Source organism: Akebia trifoliata, chromosome 3, assembly GCF_017979445.1.
Source record: "Akebia trifoliata isolate Shusen 1 chromosome 3, ASM1797944v1, whole genome shotgun sequence".
NCBI classification, from domain to species: Eukaryota; Viridiplantae; Streptophyta; class Magnoliopsida; order Ranunculales; family Lardizabalaceae; genus Akebia; species Akebia trifoliata.
In genome coordinates, this window is record NC_141377.1 from 4,838,251 (window position 1) to 4,855,096 (window position 16,846).

The following is a 16,846-nucleotide window of genomic DNA, read 5'->3' on the forward strand; positions in this document are numbered from 1 at the left end:
AAAAATTAAATCTGGAGGTCAAGCACAAAAATGACCTCCACAATTTACAATAAAAAATCATGGGAAATGATCATTATCGTAAAATCTAATTATGTGGTTTAGGTATTTCAAAAATAGTACAACGAGAGATGAGGTTTAGGGACTATTAAGAAAAAGAAAATTTTACTAAATGGACTATTAAGATACTATCCAAAACTTAGGGATTATTTAGAAAGAAGTTCCTCCACCAAGGTCATTTAAGTAATTTTCTCTCTAATAAATGACTCCAACAACAAAATTATTTGCTTGTGGTCTCATATTGACCTCCACATCTGCCATGTACATTGCCTGCAAGATGTAAAAGGACATAAAGGATGGGAAAACCTGGTGATACAACCAAGCATTTCATGTGAACCACCCAAACATACTTTTCAAGTACATATATATATAGGGGGCGTTCAATGGCCAACTTTTTGGCAAAACATTTTTCAAAACATGAGTTAGAGGTTTTGGAATGGGCTGATTTTTGGTGAGGATGATCTCTACGGAGAGGAGATCACCCTCACCAAAAATCAGCCCATTCCAAAACTTCTAACCCATGTTTACAAGCTGAAAAATCGTGGACCGTCTATTTTTTGTAAACTGTTTTTGATGGAGTTAGAAGTTTTGGAATGGGCTGATTTTTTGTGAGGATGATCTCCTCACCGTAGAGATCATCCTCACCAAAAATCATCACATTCCAAAACCTCTAACCTATGTTTTGAAAAATGTTTTGCCAAAAAGTTTGCTAAAAAGTTTGCCCTTGATCGCTACCCATATATATATATATATATATATGGGTAGCGTTCAATGGCCAACAGTTTGGCAAACACATTTTTCAAAACATGGGTTAGAGGTCTTGGAATGGGCTGATTTTTGGTGATGATGATCTCTACGGTGAGGAGATCATCATCACCAAAAATCAGCCCATTTCAAAACTTCTAACCCCATCAAAAATGATTTACAAAAAAGAGACGGTTCACAATTTTTCAACTTGTAAACTGGGGTTAGAAGTTTTGGAATGAGCTGATTTTTGGTGAGGATGATCTCCTCACCGTAGAGATCATCCTCACCAAAAATCAGCGCATTCCAAGACCTCTAACCCATGTTTTGAAAAAGTGTTTGCCAAAATGTTTGCCAAACTGTTGGCCATTGAAAGGGGGGGATATATATATACATATAGGGAAATGTTCAGCACCCTAAGTTTTACCCTACACTTTTACAAACGTTTTTTGTCCTACATGGGTTAGAAGTTTTGGAATGAGCTGATTTTTTATGAAGATGATCTCTATGATTAGAAGATCATCCTCACCAAAAATCAGCCCATTCCGAAATGTTTAGCCCCATGTTTACAAGTTGAAAAATCATGGATCGTCCATTTTTTGTAAATCATTTTTGATGGGGTTAGAAGTTTTGGAATGAGCTGATTTTTGGTGAGGATGATCTCCTCACCATAGAGATCATCCTCACCAAAAATCAGCTCATTCCAAAACTTCTAACCCATGTAGGACAAAAAACGTTTGTTAAAGTGTAGGGTAAAACTTAGGGTGCTGAACGGGACCCATACATATATATATATATGGTCCCATTCAATGGCCAACAGTTTGGCAAACACATTTTTCAAAACATGGGTTAGAGGTCTTGGAATGGGCTGATTTTTGGTGAGGATGATCTCTACGGTGAGGAGATCATCATCACCAAAAATCAGCTCATTCCAAAACTTCTAACCCCATCAAAAATGATTTACAAAAAAGGGACGGTTCACAATTTTTCAACTTGTAAATTGGGGCTAGAAGTTTTGGAATGAGCTGATTTTTGGTGAGGATGATCTCCTCACCGTAGAGATCATCCTCACCAAAAATCAGCCCATTCCAAGACCTCTAACCCATGTTTTGAAAAAGTGTTTGCCAAAATGTTTGCCAGACTGTTGGCCATTGAACGGGACCCATATATATATATATATATATATATATATATATATATATGGGCGTGGCAGTCTACCCTTGGGTAGGATAGGAGAAAGTGAAGGAGGCATTGATTGGTGCTATCAAGGTTGGGTATAGGCACGTCGACACATCTTCTATGTATATGACCGAGCAGTCTCTTGGTGAAGCTATAGCAGAAGCGCTTCAACTTGGCCTCATTAAATCTCGGGACGAACTCTTTATCACCTCCAAGCTTTGGTGCAATGGTGGACATCATGATTGTGTCATTCCCACCCTTCAAAAGACTCTTCGGTAACATTCACACCCTCCCTTTTGGTCAAGATCGATACAAATCATTGACCCAAAACATTGAATATTTTGAAAATGTTTTGGTCGAGACAGTATAAATTTTTGGTAGTGTAAAAGGCACCCCAATTATTACCAAGGGCACCCCCACACCATAGCTAAATTGTTTTGTCTTATATGGTTAAAAGTTTTCGAATGAGCTGATTTTTGGTAATCATGATCTATATGGTGAGAAGATCATCCTTAAAAAAAATCAGCCAATTCCGAAACTTCTAACCCCATCAAACAAGTTGAAGAACCATAAACCATCTATTTTTTTCGTAAATCATTTTTAATGGGATTAGAAGTTTCAGAATGGGCTGATTTTTTGTGAGTATGATCTCCTCATTATATAAATCGCCCTTACCAAAAATCAGCCCATTCCGAAACTTCTAACCCACATAAGACAAAAAAAAATAAAAAATCGACTATGTGTGGGGTATGTAATAATTGAGGATCTTTTAACACTACCCATCAATTTTTTTCTCTTGATATTTTCCTGAGATGAGATTTTAAACCAATCTAGATCAATGTAACAATGATAAGATACCAAAATCTAAAGAGTTGTGTTGGAGTGACCTCAAGGTCATACCTCATATTGCACACCATGAGATGAAAGTGGATAGGAACCATAGATGTTTTTTCATTCTATCTCAATGAAAAGCATCTATGGTCCCATACACTTTCGCGGCAGGATGTGCGATGGGAGGTACAATCTTGAGGTCACTTCAGCATTATTGTAATCTAAAATGTAAAATTTAGTTCAATGAAGTTATCTTATTTACCAAGAACTAGGATGGCCAATGGGCCAGGTTTCGGACCAACCCGTTTGCCATGAACCAGGTTTGCGTGTTGTAAATGGTCTCGTTTTGTTATTGAGTTAGGTTGGGCTGGGTTCAAGCTATAAACTAAGGTTTCTTTCTAAATTTTTCCCTACATTTTTTTATAGTACTTATAGATGCAAAAACTTTCTCACTACCTTAAGATCTGTGACGATGCCTCGCGATCTCCTCTTCTCGTTCCCCTAGTTGTGCCTGTAACACTACCATTCCGACGCACAAGTTAAAAGTATAGTACAAAAATAGTGTCAAATTTAAGGGGGGGGGGAAACTCATACCTTTTTGTACCTCTACCCATCTATTTATAGAGGTGAAACCCTATAATCCCTTTAGATTTTGTTACCGATTTGACCATTATCCAATTTAAAAGGTAGATCTTCATTGTTGATTTAAGAATGAATATCTAGTCCTCATACATTCCTCTTTTTTTGAGATTTTTTCTTCACTAGAATTTTAACCCCTTTTGATCTAATCCCTTTTTCTCCAATTGAGACTCAAACCCATGGCTGGTTTGTGACCGAGCCGCCAAGCTTGCCCTCGTATCTCCGTATTGAACTCTAATCCCTAGGTGCCATGTATCACCTCTTGATACCTAGCGAGAAATATCCTCCTCATAACGTAATAAGAACTCATTTAAATAAGGCAAAGTTACTTAAAGGACCCTCATGGAAGGGTTTCTTTCTAAATAGTCCCTAAGATTTTAGATGTTGCTTGTTAAATGGTCCTTGGACCTCATCTCTCACATTTCTCACGATTGAATGCCCTAACCATTCAGACTCATCGTTTTCATCAAAAAATCGGATTTTTGACATCTCAATCGAGTTTCAAAGACTCCACTCCGTTAGAAAGGATTTAAGAAAGAAGAATAAACTATTTTCAAGGGGCTTTTCAAACATTTTAAAGATGTATGTAAAAAACTACGAGTTTTTTCACTTTTTTCTTAGTTTTTAGATGAAAATCAATCAAGAATAGTTCTTTTGGGTTGAAATCATCTAAACAAATCGTTATCTCGAGTTTTTAGTCTATCTTTCCATGTATTTTAGTCGGAAAACTCGAAAAATTGAAAATTGGTAGGTTTTACAAGTGTCGAGTTCACCACTTTTTATTTTAAAAGTGGTGAATTCAACAGTAATTAAAAAACATCAAGTTCGATAGTACCTAGTGGGTGAGTTCGACAGTGAAATTTTTGAACTCGATACTAAATAAAAAAGTGTTGATTTCGACAGTAAAATTTGTGAACTCTACAGTACGAGAGACCATTTAGAAAGAAAGTTTACTAAATGTCATGTTAAGCTACCACGCAAAATTTAGGGACTACCCTTCGACAAGGGTCCTTTAAAGTAATTTTCCCTTTAAATAATGGGGGCAGTTCATGGGACATATGTAAAAATAATGATTTTTCAAAATATGGGTTAGAGTTTTTGGATTGAGCTGATTTTTTGCGAGGATGGTCACTATGATGAGAAGATCATCCTCACAAAAAATCAGCTCAATCTGAAACTTCTAAATCCATCAAAAGTGATTTACAAATCATTGGCACAAAGTCGACGGTCCACATTCTAAATCACTTTTAATGGGGTTAGAAGTTTCAGATTGGACTGATTTTTTTTTTATTTTATGATCTTCCCATCAAGAGATCATCCTCACAAAAAATCAGCTCAATCCGAAACTTCTAACCTATATTTTGAAAATTTATTAATGTTACATTGTTTTTACATATATTTTTTCATATGTCCCTTGATCCATTCCCTCAAATAATAACCATTAAATACATATAATAGCCTTGGAAAGTATTTAGATAACTAAAATTTTCCCTCTAATTTTGTGTAGAGCTCTTCAATTGGAGTACCTTGATCTCTATCTTATACATTGGCCGGTAAGCTCAATTTGAGGAAAGTTTACGATACCAATACCCAAGAAGGACCTCATTCAAATGAATTTCGAGTCTGTATAGGCATCCATGGAAGAGTGTCAAAGACTTGGCCTGACAAAATCCATCGGTGTTTCCAACTTTTCTTGCAAAAAGAATGTAACTTTACTCACAACAACGAAGATCCCTCCTTCAGTAGTTCAAGTAAGTTTTTATCCAAAAAGTGTTTCAAATTTTATTTTGGGTTTTTACCAAAACGGTAGAGAAAGATGGGTAAATTTTGTCGTACTAATCTAGAGTTTTCAACATTCAATCAATCAACAATTATATATAGGTTGAGTTTCACATTCGTGTAAAATATATAGAAAATTGAAATAAATAGATTATGAACTAGATATAGATTAATGATTCCAATAAACTTCGATTTATCTTGATCTAATCTTCAATTCTACGAAAGAGAGGGAACAACCTTCACTATACAATAGTTCTCCTAAGTCTCAGCTCATCGTAGAAATTGTAGAAAAATAGGAAGTAAATATCACTCTAAAGTCAAAAAGTCACTTGAACAATAGAGGGGACAGCCTCCCCAATGAACCGAGATTTGTTGTAACGAAAAATGGTGCTAAATTGATGAACCAATGACATGGCACCATATGTATTAAAATTGACGTACTATTTGTTAAACTGAAAAAAATAAGTGTTGAATAGCATTAAGCGTTGAAACTTTTAAGTGCTGAATTTAAATGCTGAAAAAGTTGTTTGTTTAGATACTGAATCATATTTATTACACATTGCTAAAGCTGGTAAATTGTCTTTGTTACCCTTACAATCATATTATACATTGTTTGCATGTTTCATATGCCTATTTTTTATCAAACACAAAAAAATATATTATTTCTTATAAAATTAAAATACAATTCATTTTTAAATAATAAATAATACTCAAATCTTCAATTTATAAATAATAATTTCTATTTATAAAAGCCCACAAATTTCAAATTAAAAATAATAATGTCATACAAGTCACCAAAATTTGAAATCAACATTAAAATAAATTAATTTTGAATGAATAATTTTCGATGGAAATGAAGGATGTGTAATTATAAAAGCACCCTAAGAATTAATAAGGGCAACCCACACCATAGCCAATTTTTTTTGTTTTATATGGGTTAGTGTTATTAGAATGAACAAATTTTTAGTGAGGATGGTCTATATGGTCTAGAGATTATCCTCACCAAAAATTAATCCATTTTGAAACTTCTAACTCGTCAAAAATAGTTTTCAAAAAAAAAAAAAGGACTATTTACGGTTCTTGAACTTGTTTTGATAGGGTTAGAAGTTTCAGGAAGTTCTGATTTTTGGTGAGGATGATCTCCTCATTGTAGAGATCATCCTCATCAAAAATCAACTTATTCCAAAACTTTTAACTCATACAAGACAAAATAATTTAGCCATGGTGTGGGTTTATTAATTTGTGGGGTGCTTATATGCTAATGAGGAGATCATCATCACTAAAAATCAACTCATTCCAAAACTTTTAACCCATATAAGACAAAATAATTTAACCATGGTGTGGGTTTATTAATTTGTGGAGTGCTTATATACTTATTCATGAGATATAAGAGATAATATCCTTTTAAGAATAAGAGCATACTTGTCCATGCTAAAAAAATGAAGGGCATACTTGTCCGTGTCGAAAAAAGCGAAGTGCTTACCGCTTCAGCACTTTTTTTCAGCATCAAAATAGTGCTGAATTTTTTTCACTTATTTTCAGCAATAAGCACTGAAAATATAGAGTAAACAAATGCGCTATTTTCACAAAAAGTGCTGAATTTAATTTTTTTTTTAGCAATAAGCGCTGAAAAATAACGCAAATAAACACTGCCGTAGAGTAAAAGTATGAAAATCGCTGAGAAGTTTTCTTTAATATAAGGAAAGACATAAATGACCTTATTTTAATCGAAAAATGGAAGAAATCACGAGAGATACTTCGGGGAGTGAAGTGTCTACAAAGGTGTCAAATAATATAAGATCAAGAGAAATGTGTCCACTAGGAGGAGAAAAACCTACAAGTTGTGATTGGGAGTGTAAGCATTTTGATAATTATAATCAAAATCTTAGTCATTTTTTGTTCTCCTATGACAGGGTTATTAAAGAAAATTAAATAGAATCGTGATAATCGGACTTACCCACATGGCATACTCAATCGACACCCCTAACATGACATGTCCAGGAACCATAGATCTATGACTCCTGGACATGTCACGTCAGGGGTGTCGATTGAGTATGCCACGTGGTTAAGTCAGATTATCATGACTCAATTAAATATTAGTTAACATGTAAATTGTATCTTTTTGGACACATAAATTTGTTTACCAAAAAACCATTTTGGGAAATATTTGCAAAAATAAAAATAAAAAATGATTGACATGGTAATTTACCCATCTTTCTCTACCACTTTGGTAAATTTGTTTTTAATTTTTTATATTTTTTATTGTGAGATGGGTTAGTGATGATTGTAAGATGGTTTATTACTTGAAAGGTGACTACTTTGGCAACAAAATAAACTTAGAGAGTTTTGTAAGAATAAAGGTATCATTGCTTACTCCCCTTTGGGAGGCCAAGGAGTTGGTAGGGACAGCAGAATTATGGAGTGTGAGGTGCTCAAAGAGATTGCCAAGGCTAAAGGAAAAACTCTTGCTCAGGTTCTAATATTTATTTTCCAAGTACTTATTTCAAAGAGCGTGTAATCGATTTTTCAGGTGAAATTACCAAACAAGTAGAGAAAAATTGTGAAATTTCTTTTTCAGCACTCTATGAATTTTAATTTCGAAAATGGTAAAAATTTTACCAAACAGACAAGCAGAGAAAAATAAATTAAATTACTAAAATACCCCTTGATGTTTATTATTAAAGGGTAAATTATCATTTCGTACGCTGAATATGATGAAATTCCCATTTTGGCTTACTGTTCATTTTAATTCCCAAAACATGAACTGCGAAATGGTGTAGCAAGATCGTCACTTTTACAATAAGTAGCAGCAATCATCACTTTTATAAGCCACGAGATCGTCACTTTAAAAAAAATATATCAGTCATCTCACTACCTTTTATCAGTGAGATCGTCACTTTAAAATCCTTATGATCCTGCAGTTCATGTTTTGGGAATTAAAATGAATACTGAGGTGGAACGAGAATTTCGTCAAAAGTTGAGTACATTTTTGGAATTTCTCATTTTTAAACATTATGTTTTGATAAGGGAATTTTTGTTATTCAACTTGAAAAAAAAATTGTTTAGTAAGAAAATTTAATTACGAAAGTGGTAAATGTACTGTTTTGGGAAGTAAAATCAATAGTCTACTAAATCGGGAATTTCACAATTTTTGGTGCATGTTTTGGTAAATTAGCCATTCTTTTATCTACTCATACAAGCATCATTGCTCGTGTTCCTTGCTATTTGAACAACATCAAATGATCATCAATTGGAACTTACGCAGATCTGTCTACGATGGTTATACGAGCAAGGGGTGTGTATGTTGGTAAAGAGCTTCAACGAGGAACGGATGAAAGAAAATCTAGAGATACCCAATTGCGAATTAAGCGAAGAAGAGTTGAAAAAGATTAGTGAGATCTCGCAATCTAGAGGAAGTACTGGTGAATCTTTCGTCTCAGAAAACGAACCTTTCAAATCTGAAGAGGAGCTTTGGGATGGAGAGATTTTATTATAGATAGTAATTAAAATGAGCATTTCATCTCAATGAAGCACCACTTCTTGTATCAATTTCCACTTATGGGACTTGAAATAAGTTTGTGCTAGAACCTAGAAATGTAATGTGGAATTGAATTTCAAACAACAACACTTGAAAAGGTACAAAATTACTCGTGTAGGATATGATGGATTTAGAGAAGTTGACATCCTCTGCTTTCAGATGCCACAAGAATGTATATCACCAAATTTTAATAATTTTGAAAATAAATATTTTTCACTACTGGATTTTAATTTTAAATCTGGGAGTTCGGTGGCTATCCATTTTCAACACCTTGGATCAAACCTAAAAAAGTTTTTTTTTTTCTTTTTTTTTTTTTGTTTGAATTTTTCCACGAAATCTAGAGATTGAATTTGCTAATGTGATAATCCATCCCAACAACCCTTAGTAAGATTTGAAATCTTACTTAATCAAGCCAGTTTTATCCACACCATTTTGACAAGAGTAGTGATTTTCTGATGCCCCCTCTGACACACACCCCACCTAACGTGGCATGTGCCAAAATCATAGATTATTTTCCTTGAAATACACAACTGCACATATTTATGGGGGCGTCAGAAAATCATTATTCTTTTGACAACCATTTATCTTATATAGGTTAGAAGTTTTGGAATGAGAGAAAGACCTTAGTCAAATCCAAATTAACTAATGGCCTCACGACCTATGATCATGCCCTAGCCAGACTCAATGTGGTGTGCGCAAATGTGCACACATTGGGGCCTCGAACACGTCTCATCTGTAGGTTTACTTGGCTATGTAACAATGTAAAAAAAAGAAACATACTAATCATTCAACAACTTTTCTATACCTTGTGAAACTAAAAATTCCTAGATAAAATAGAACATGAAAAACATGTAAATGGGCTACTTAGAATTGAAATTTTCGTTCATAAATAAACTATAAGATTTACTTTCATGTATTAATCTCAATTTTTCAGTCTCAACTAGCGCAACCAATAGACAATGGGGGCTCCACAACCCACAGAAAACATTGTCCCAAGATGCCGTGAGGGCTACCAAATCAGACCATTATCAATGAATATTCAGTCAGTCATTTCGTCGAACACATAGCAGATGTAGAGAAACTAGAGAGAGAATGAACCTTCTCATGTGCCAATCTCTGCAACTTTTGGGACTTCAAACTAATTAGTGACATACCCCCCTTGACATCAGTCTACTAATGAAAACTAACATAAATGCCTTTGTTTTGAATTTCATACCGCATTTTTTTAGCCATGATTAAATGACTCTCTCACGTGGCATACTCAATAGACTCTCCTAACGTGACATGTGCTAGAACTGTAGATCTGTACACCTCAAGAAATACAAATGAACATCCATATAAATATGTGCCGTTGTATATCCCGAGGAATTCAGATTTACAGTTTTAGCATATGCCACATGAGGGAGTCATTTGATCACGATTTGTTTTTTTTTTATAAAAGAGTAAGGATATAAAAGTAAAACATTTTATGGTATTTTTTTTTATAAGGTTTATTCCTAAATAATTACAAAAGTTTTTAGTATTTTAGAAATTTTGCTAGTGTTGACATAATTATCACGTAATGTTAATTAAATATTATCAACGATTACTTTATCAATATTAGTAACATTTTGAAAATATCGAAAACTTTTGTAATTATTTGAAAATTTATCATTTTTTATATTTATAAAAAATGTATCCAAAATCTTTCAAAATTATTTTTTTTTACCTGTTTGACCTCTATCCTCCTCCATGTGTCATGTCCAAGTATTACAACAAAAAAGACGGCCCATTAATACAAACCAAAAAAATCTTTTAGAATGGCCCCGCAATTCGTGGGAACCAATGAACGAATTATTAAATGAGAAAAGTACAAAACCAAACTGTTTATAACTAGCAAATTTTTAGATTTGTAGTTGCAATTGATAGAGTTAGTAGAGATTGGAGACTAGAGAGAGATGGGAAGCGTTCCCGAGGTGACTCTCAGCTCGGCCTGCCAAATGCCTCTCATAGGCATGGGCGTGGCTGCCTACCCTTTTGTAGAATCCGAGAAAGTTAAGGTAGCAATGCTCAAGGCGATTGAGGTTGGTTATCGGCATTTCGACACATCTCCCGTGTATATGACCGAGCAAGCCCTAGGTGAAGCTATAGTCGAAGCACTTCGCCTCGGCCTCATTAAATCTCGGGATGAACTCTTTATTACATCCAAACTTTGGTGTTGTGATGGTCATCATGATCGTGTCATTCCTGCCCTTCAGAAGACTCTTCAGTAATATCGACACTCTCTCTCTCTCTCTCTCACACACACACACAAACACATCATAAAACCATGTAACACTATGAACAGATCTAGAACTATATTCAAGATTGATTGAAGGATGTTTTACCAAGTGGGAAATTATCAAAAAAATAAATAAAGAAAATTTGTGAAATTCCCATTCCAATGCATTATTCATCTTAATTTTGAAAAAGGCAAATTATCATTTTTGGAATTATAATTTTTAGGGAAAAAACTATTTTTAAATACCCTTTAGTGTTTGTTTAAACAACACATTTTTGTAAGGGTATTGTTGTAATTTAGCTTAAATTTTCTTGTTTAGTAAAAAAATTTAATTCCAAAAAGAGTACTTTATCGAATTAAACTTAGTAATACACTGAAATGGAAATTGTCACGACGCATTTTGGTAAATCAACCTAAACAATAACCTTACATGAAAGTTCATCTTATTATTGCGTAGAGCTCTTCAGTTGGAGTACCTTGATCTCTTTCTTATACATTGGCCAATAAGTACTACAACACCAGAGAAGTATACGTTTCCAATACCGAAGGACACGCTCATTCAACTGGATTTCGAATCTGTATGGGCATCGATGGAAGAGTGCCAGAGGCTCGGCCTTACAAAATCAATTGGTGTTTCCAACTTTTCTTGCAAAAAGCTCGAAACTTTACTCACCAAAGCAAAGATCCCTCCTGCAGTGGTTCAAGTAAGCCACTTTCCACTTGAGTATCTCAAATTTTATTTTGGATGTTTTACCAAAATGGTAGAGCAAGATTGATAAAATTACTATGCAAGTCAGGTTTTCAAAATATTTATCAAAATGGTAAGATTTCTCAAGTTGTTTCTTTATTTATTTTATACGCTCTTATAAGTAGAGAGATTTTGTTGGCACACAAACTTTTACTTCACCAATCCTTCTGATATTAGATAGTTGTTTCATGAGTGAATCTCCATTTCATGTGCTAAATATGACCAAATTTCGATTTTGGCATACTGTTCGTTTTAATTCCCAAAACATGTTTTTACAGTGAATTCGTTGCTTTTATAATTTACAAATTTGTTGATAAAATACCATCGATTTTGCCTTATCAACGATCGTGCTGGTAATTTATCTACGAATTTGTTGATTATAAAAGTGACGAATTCACTGGAAAAGCATGTTTTGGAAATAAAATAAACATTGTATTGAAATCAAAATTTAGACATAAATCGCGCACATTTGAGGAAAAATCCCTTGTTTCATTAGATTATTGTATTATAAATAAATATTCGCGTGTTAATAGAAAATACATGTAAATCACTTTATTTTTTGTGGAAAAAACATGGAAGAGATCCTAGAATAGGACAGTACCAATCAGGAGAGTGAGCGGAATTCTTTTGATCTTTATGATAGGGTTGATTTCACATATTGTAGATATTTTAGAAATTACAAACAAAACCTTAGTCATTTTTTTTGCTCTCTTATAACAAAGCTATAAATGGAAATTAACCATAATTTTGTTTAAATTAGTTTTTAACCAAATTGACTAAAAACCCATTTTGGTAAATATTTTGAAGACCCAATTGGCAAGGTAATTTACATATCTATACCATTTTGGTAAATTTCTCTTATTTTCTACTATGACATGGTTGGTGATGATTGTAAGATAATTTATTTTTGAAGGTGGAGATGAGCCCACTTTGGCAACAAAATAAATTGAGGGACTTTTGTAAGGACAAAGGTATCACTGTTGTTGCTTACTCACCTTTGGGAGCCAAAGGATCCCTTTGGGGCACCAATCGAATTATGGAATGTGTAGTGCTCAAAGAGATTGCCATAGCTAAAGGAAAGACTCATGCTCAGGTTCTAATATTTATTCTCTAAATCCTCTATTTTATTTGAATTTTTTCTTTCAAAGATGATAACTAATAGAGAGAATTACCAAAATGGCACTATTAAATTGAAAAATGACCCCAAAAAAGCACATTATTCATTTTTATTCCAAAAACAGTAAATTACAATTTTTGGAATTAATTTTTGGGATAGGAAAATCCTTGGCAGAATTATGTTGATTTGATAACTAGGGCTTAAAACGGGTCGGATATGAGTATGTCCATATTTCTATCTGAATTTTTTTTAATGAAAAAGTGATCTTACTTTATAAAACAGTGGTTTTTCTTTTTCACTTTAACGAAAATATTTTAATTTCAAAAATGGCAAATTATGAATTTTGGAACTAAAATGAACATTGTGCCATTTTGAATTTTGAATTTTGAATTTTGAATTTTTTTTTTCATTTTTCAACGCCTGTTATGGTAAATCACCCTATAAAACGTGCATATATATATATATATATATATATATATATACATGAGGAATGCTAGTTGTGCTCGTGCCAGTAGACATGTATGCGACAACTGACAAAGATGGTGTGTCAATTATTTCAACTATTCATACGAGTATCGCTAGCGTTCCTTGATATTTGAATCGAACGTCGTACAAGACTTATGAGTTGGAATTGATATAGATTTGTCTACGATGGGTATATGAGCAACGGGTGGGTATGTTGGTGAAGAGCTTCAACGAGGAACGGATGAAGGAAAATCTAGAGATATTCGATTGGGAATTAAGCGAAGAGGAGTCTAAAAAGATTAGTGAGATCCCGCAGTCTAGAGGACTTACTGCTGATTTTTTCATCTCGGCTGATGGACCCTTCAAGTCTAAAGAGGAGCTCTGGGATGGAGAGATTTGATCTTAAATGGTAGCTAAGAGCCTTAAACATGCATTTCTTCTCAATGATTCACTATTTGTTTTAGCATCTTTTCTATCATATCCTCTTATCCAACTCTAAAAATGTCTGTGCTAGAGATGTAATGTGGACTTGAATTTCAATGCACATTTAAATAAAATAAGGTGAAAATATATAAAAGGTATAAACTTTATAGCAATTTTATGTAATCGGATACGATTTTAAAACATTTGTAAATGACTAAAATTCATCTGCAAAAAAAAAAAAAAAAGGTAAAAAATTTATTAAGAGACTATAATTGTATATAAATATCCATTTTCAGATTATGAAAGATTGACCTTTTTTGCATGAGGGTATAAAGGTAATTTTACTTTTGAAGCTGTACATAGATTCTAAAGATTCACAAAAATAATTGGACAAAATCGGATAAGTTTAAGTTATTACATAAATAAATGGATTTCACATTTACATAGTTGAGATTTTGAGTTAACATACAAGTTCACTTTCATAAGTCTAAGGATTCCAAACCCAGAAGGGGTGGATCAATGACAATTTCGGATCCAATAAGTGGTAAGAGTCCTTAAGTTGTGAGTTTGATACCCAATATGAGCAATATTTCCTTTGGGCCACCCACGAGGGTGCACCCTTACTTACCCAGCCAATGCATGTGGTGTGTGGGCATTGCCCGTGCATGGGGGAGGGATCGAGATGCCTTGGCTCCGGCCTGGCTCTTTGTCCTTAGATGCCTTTGGTCTTCAATTTATAACAAAATAAAAAACCCCACCCCTTAATATTGTAAAATCAATTATTTACGGTGAATTGCTTTTAATGCCTTTTTTGAAAATCAATGATTTTCTATCCGATCTTCTACTTCAAAAACCAGATATTGTTCTCATTCTCAAGGTTTGAAGATTGAAATAGATTGAATCTTAAGATTGAACAGGATGGTAATTAATATTTTTGACATTTGAAGTTGATTAATCTCTAGGTTAATCACTTTTAACCAATAGGTTGAAAATGGCTTGTCGTGGGAAGAAAAATCAAGATTTTCTACAATTTGAAAGTGAGGGCATTTAGATAATTTTTCATCAGTCTATTAGAGAAGATCGAGGTCAAAGGAAACATATCATCATTTTGAAACAAATATTAGGTTACTCAAATATTCACTAAAATGTGGAAGAGAGATGATTCAAACAATTTTAGATGTTTCTAACAATTTAAGTATTTATTATCTGAATAGAAATATGATCACCTTATTTGCTTTATTAATAAATAATTATAAACCTAGTTAAACGATTTTGCTCACGGGAGACGAGATGATTCAAACAAGTTAACTCTATATCAATGCAGATGAGATGAGACAAAATACAGGATTTTAAAACCATAACACGAGCATAATCTCTAAAAAAAAGTTGACTAATGATGTTTAGATACGCTCTAGAGCATAGTTAGTAATTCTTCAAATAATTTGTGAATTATATACAAAAGAAAAATAACGATTAAAGCTTCAATCCAATTTAACTCCTTCTGAAAAATTCTCAAAATTTTGAATTTTTTCGAATTATTCATGATTTATTCTTTTCTTGAATTAAACAAATCAAAAATACTTTATATGAAGAGAGTTAAAAAAAAATACTATTCTCAATATCGCATGATTATATTTTTATTATTCTCAATTAACACTTAAAGGTTTCATCATTAGATAATCACTTACCACTGTTTGTTACTAAATTTAACGATTATCGATTAACAATTAGTTTTTTTTTTCATATACTTCTCTTTCCTATCAATATATTTTTCGAACATGAATCCCGATAACTCCATTAAGTAAGACAGTATGTGTTTTGCCTTAAGAAGATTTGTGTTAATAGTATCATCAACTTCTCTTAAAAAAAATGATCATTATGTTCTTAGTTTTTAAATTTGTTTCATATATGCTATTTAGAATAAAAATTAGAATGCCAATGAATATGTATAAAAACATCTAGTGCTACTGATTGTAATAAGGCTTATTTGAAAGTTTTTTGGAATGTTGAACTTGGATTATACTTGAACCATTCTGGTATCACATTTTTGCTATTTTTTGGGAAATTTTAATGAATTGTTAATGTATATTACAAATCGTGCTCAAATTAATCTTGTAACGATTTTTTGCCATACACCGAATGGCTAACTATGCTCCAGAGAGTACTTCTAGCTCTAACAAAAAAATTTAGAAGTAATTAAATGTGCATTTTGGATTAGTTGACAAGTTGCGTATTTTAGTTTTGAATTTAAAAGAATCGTGCTGGAGTGACTTTAAATTCACATTGATTCAGACTTTTTTGATGTGGAGTTGCGTATAGAACCATAAATGCTTTCACTCGTATCTCGCTGAAAATCATCTATGGTTCCTTTCACACTTCCGTATCAACAAAGTGTGAATCAATGTGAATTTTAAAGTCACTCCAATATTATTCAATTTAAAATCTTTCCCTCATTGTTTTTATGATTAGTTGAGGGAAAATGTTGAAGTGACATTAAACTTCACATTGTTTCACACATTGCTGGTGTGGATGAGTGTACAAAATCGTAGATGTTTTTCATTGAGATACAAGTGAAAACATTTATGGTTATGTGTGCACCTCCACATTAGCAATGCGTGAAACGATGTCAATTTTAAGGTCACTCCAACACGACTCTTACTTAAGATACACCTCTTCTTGCTTTCAAATTAATAATGACATGTCACCCTTGACCTTTGGTCTTCTCTTATATACTAATGGAAAATTGATATCAATATTCACATCATCATCATCATCAAGATTAGTTTTGGGAAAAAAGTCAAAGATTTTTTGATTAAGTTGCTATTGGCACCTCAACTTTTTTACTTATTTCACTCAAATTAAATGTAAAGAAAATAAGTGAATAGTCGAGAATAAGTAAGAGTTGCGATACCAATAGAAGCCCAGACCCCCCCCCCCCCCCTCTGTTTTTTTGTTTTTTGTTTTTTTAGATTACTAGATTTTGGGTTTAGGGTTTATATGAACCTAATCACAATTTTAAACAACTACATAAACTATTTAAACGAGTGTTATAATATTTTGTAGTGT

The 16,846-nt window shown here is 33.0% G+C and overlaps 1 protein-coding gene and 1 pseudogene across 2 annotated transcripts; both read left to right on the forward strand.

The window, feature by feature from the left end:
- Positions 1–2,001: 2,001 nt before the first annotated feature.
- LOC147405670 (non-functional NADPH-dependent codeinone reductase 2-like) lies at positions 2,002–8,900 on the forward strand (annotated as a pseudogene). The gene is made up of 4 exons (XR_015176505.1): positions 2,002–2,255; positions 4,958–5,201; positions 7,574–7,702; positions 8,495–8,900. The product of XR_015176505.1 is annotated as a non-functional NADPH-dependent codeinone reductase 2-like (transcript).
- Positions 8,901–10,670: 1,770 nt separating this feature from the next.
- LOC147405671 (non-functional NADPH-dependent codeinone reductase 2-like) lies at positions 10,671–13,953 on the forward strand. Its single transcript, XM_086433460.1, has 4 exons — positions 10,671–11,015; positions 11,485–11,731; positions 12,689–12,868; positions 13,533–13,953. Exons 1-4 carry the CDS (start codon positions 10,705–10,707, stop codon positions 13,755–13,757), a joined length of 963 nt encoding a protein of 320 aa, XP_086289586.1. The 5' UTR covers positions 10,671–10,704; the 3' UTR covers positions 13,758–13,953.
- The last annotated feature ends 2,893 nt before the right edge of the window (positions 13,954–16,846 follow it).

What these genes read in the sequence shown, in the direction of transcription:
- LOC147405671 (XM_086433460.1), top strand. Translation starts at nt 10,705, where the DNA reads ATGGGAAGCGTTCCCGAGGTGACTCTCAGCTCGGCCTGCCAAATGCCT. An exon ending in GCCCTTCAGAAGACTCTTCA is followed by an intron (nt 11,016 to 11,484) that starts GTAATATCGACA and finishes ATTATTGCGTAG; the next exon opens with AGCTCTTCAGTTGGAGTACC. An exon ending in TCCCTCCTGCAGTGGTTCAA is followed by an intron (nt 11,732 to 12,688) that starts GTAAGCCACTTT and finishes TTATTTTTGAAG; the next exon opens with GTGGAGATGAGCCCACTTTG.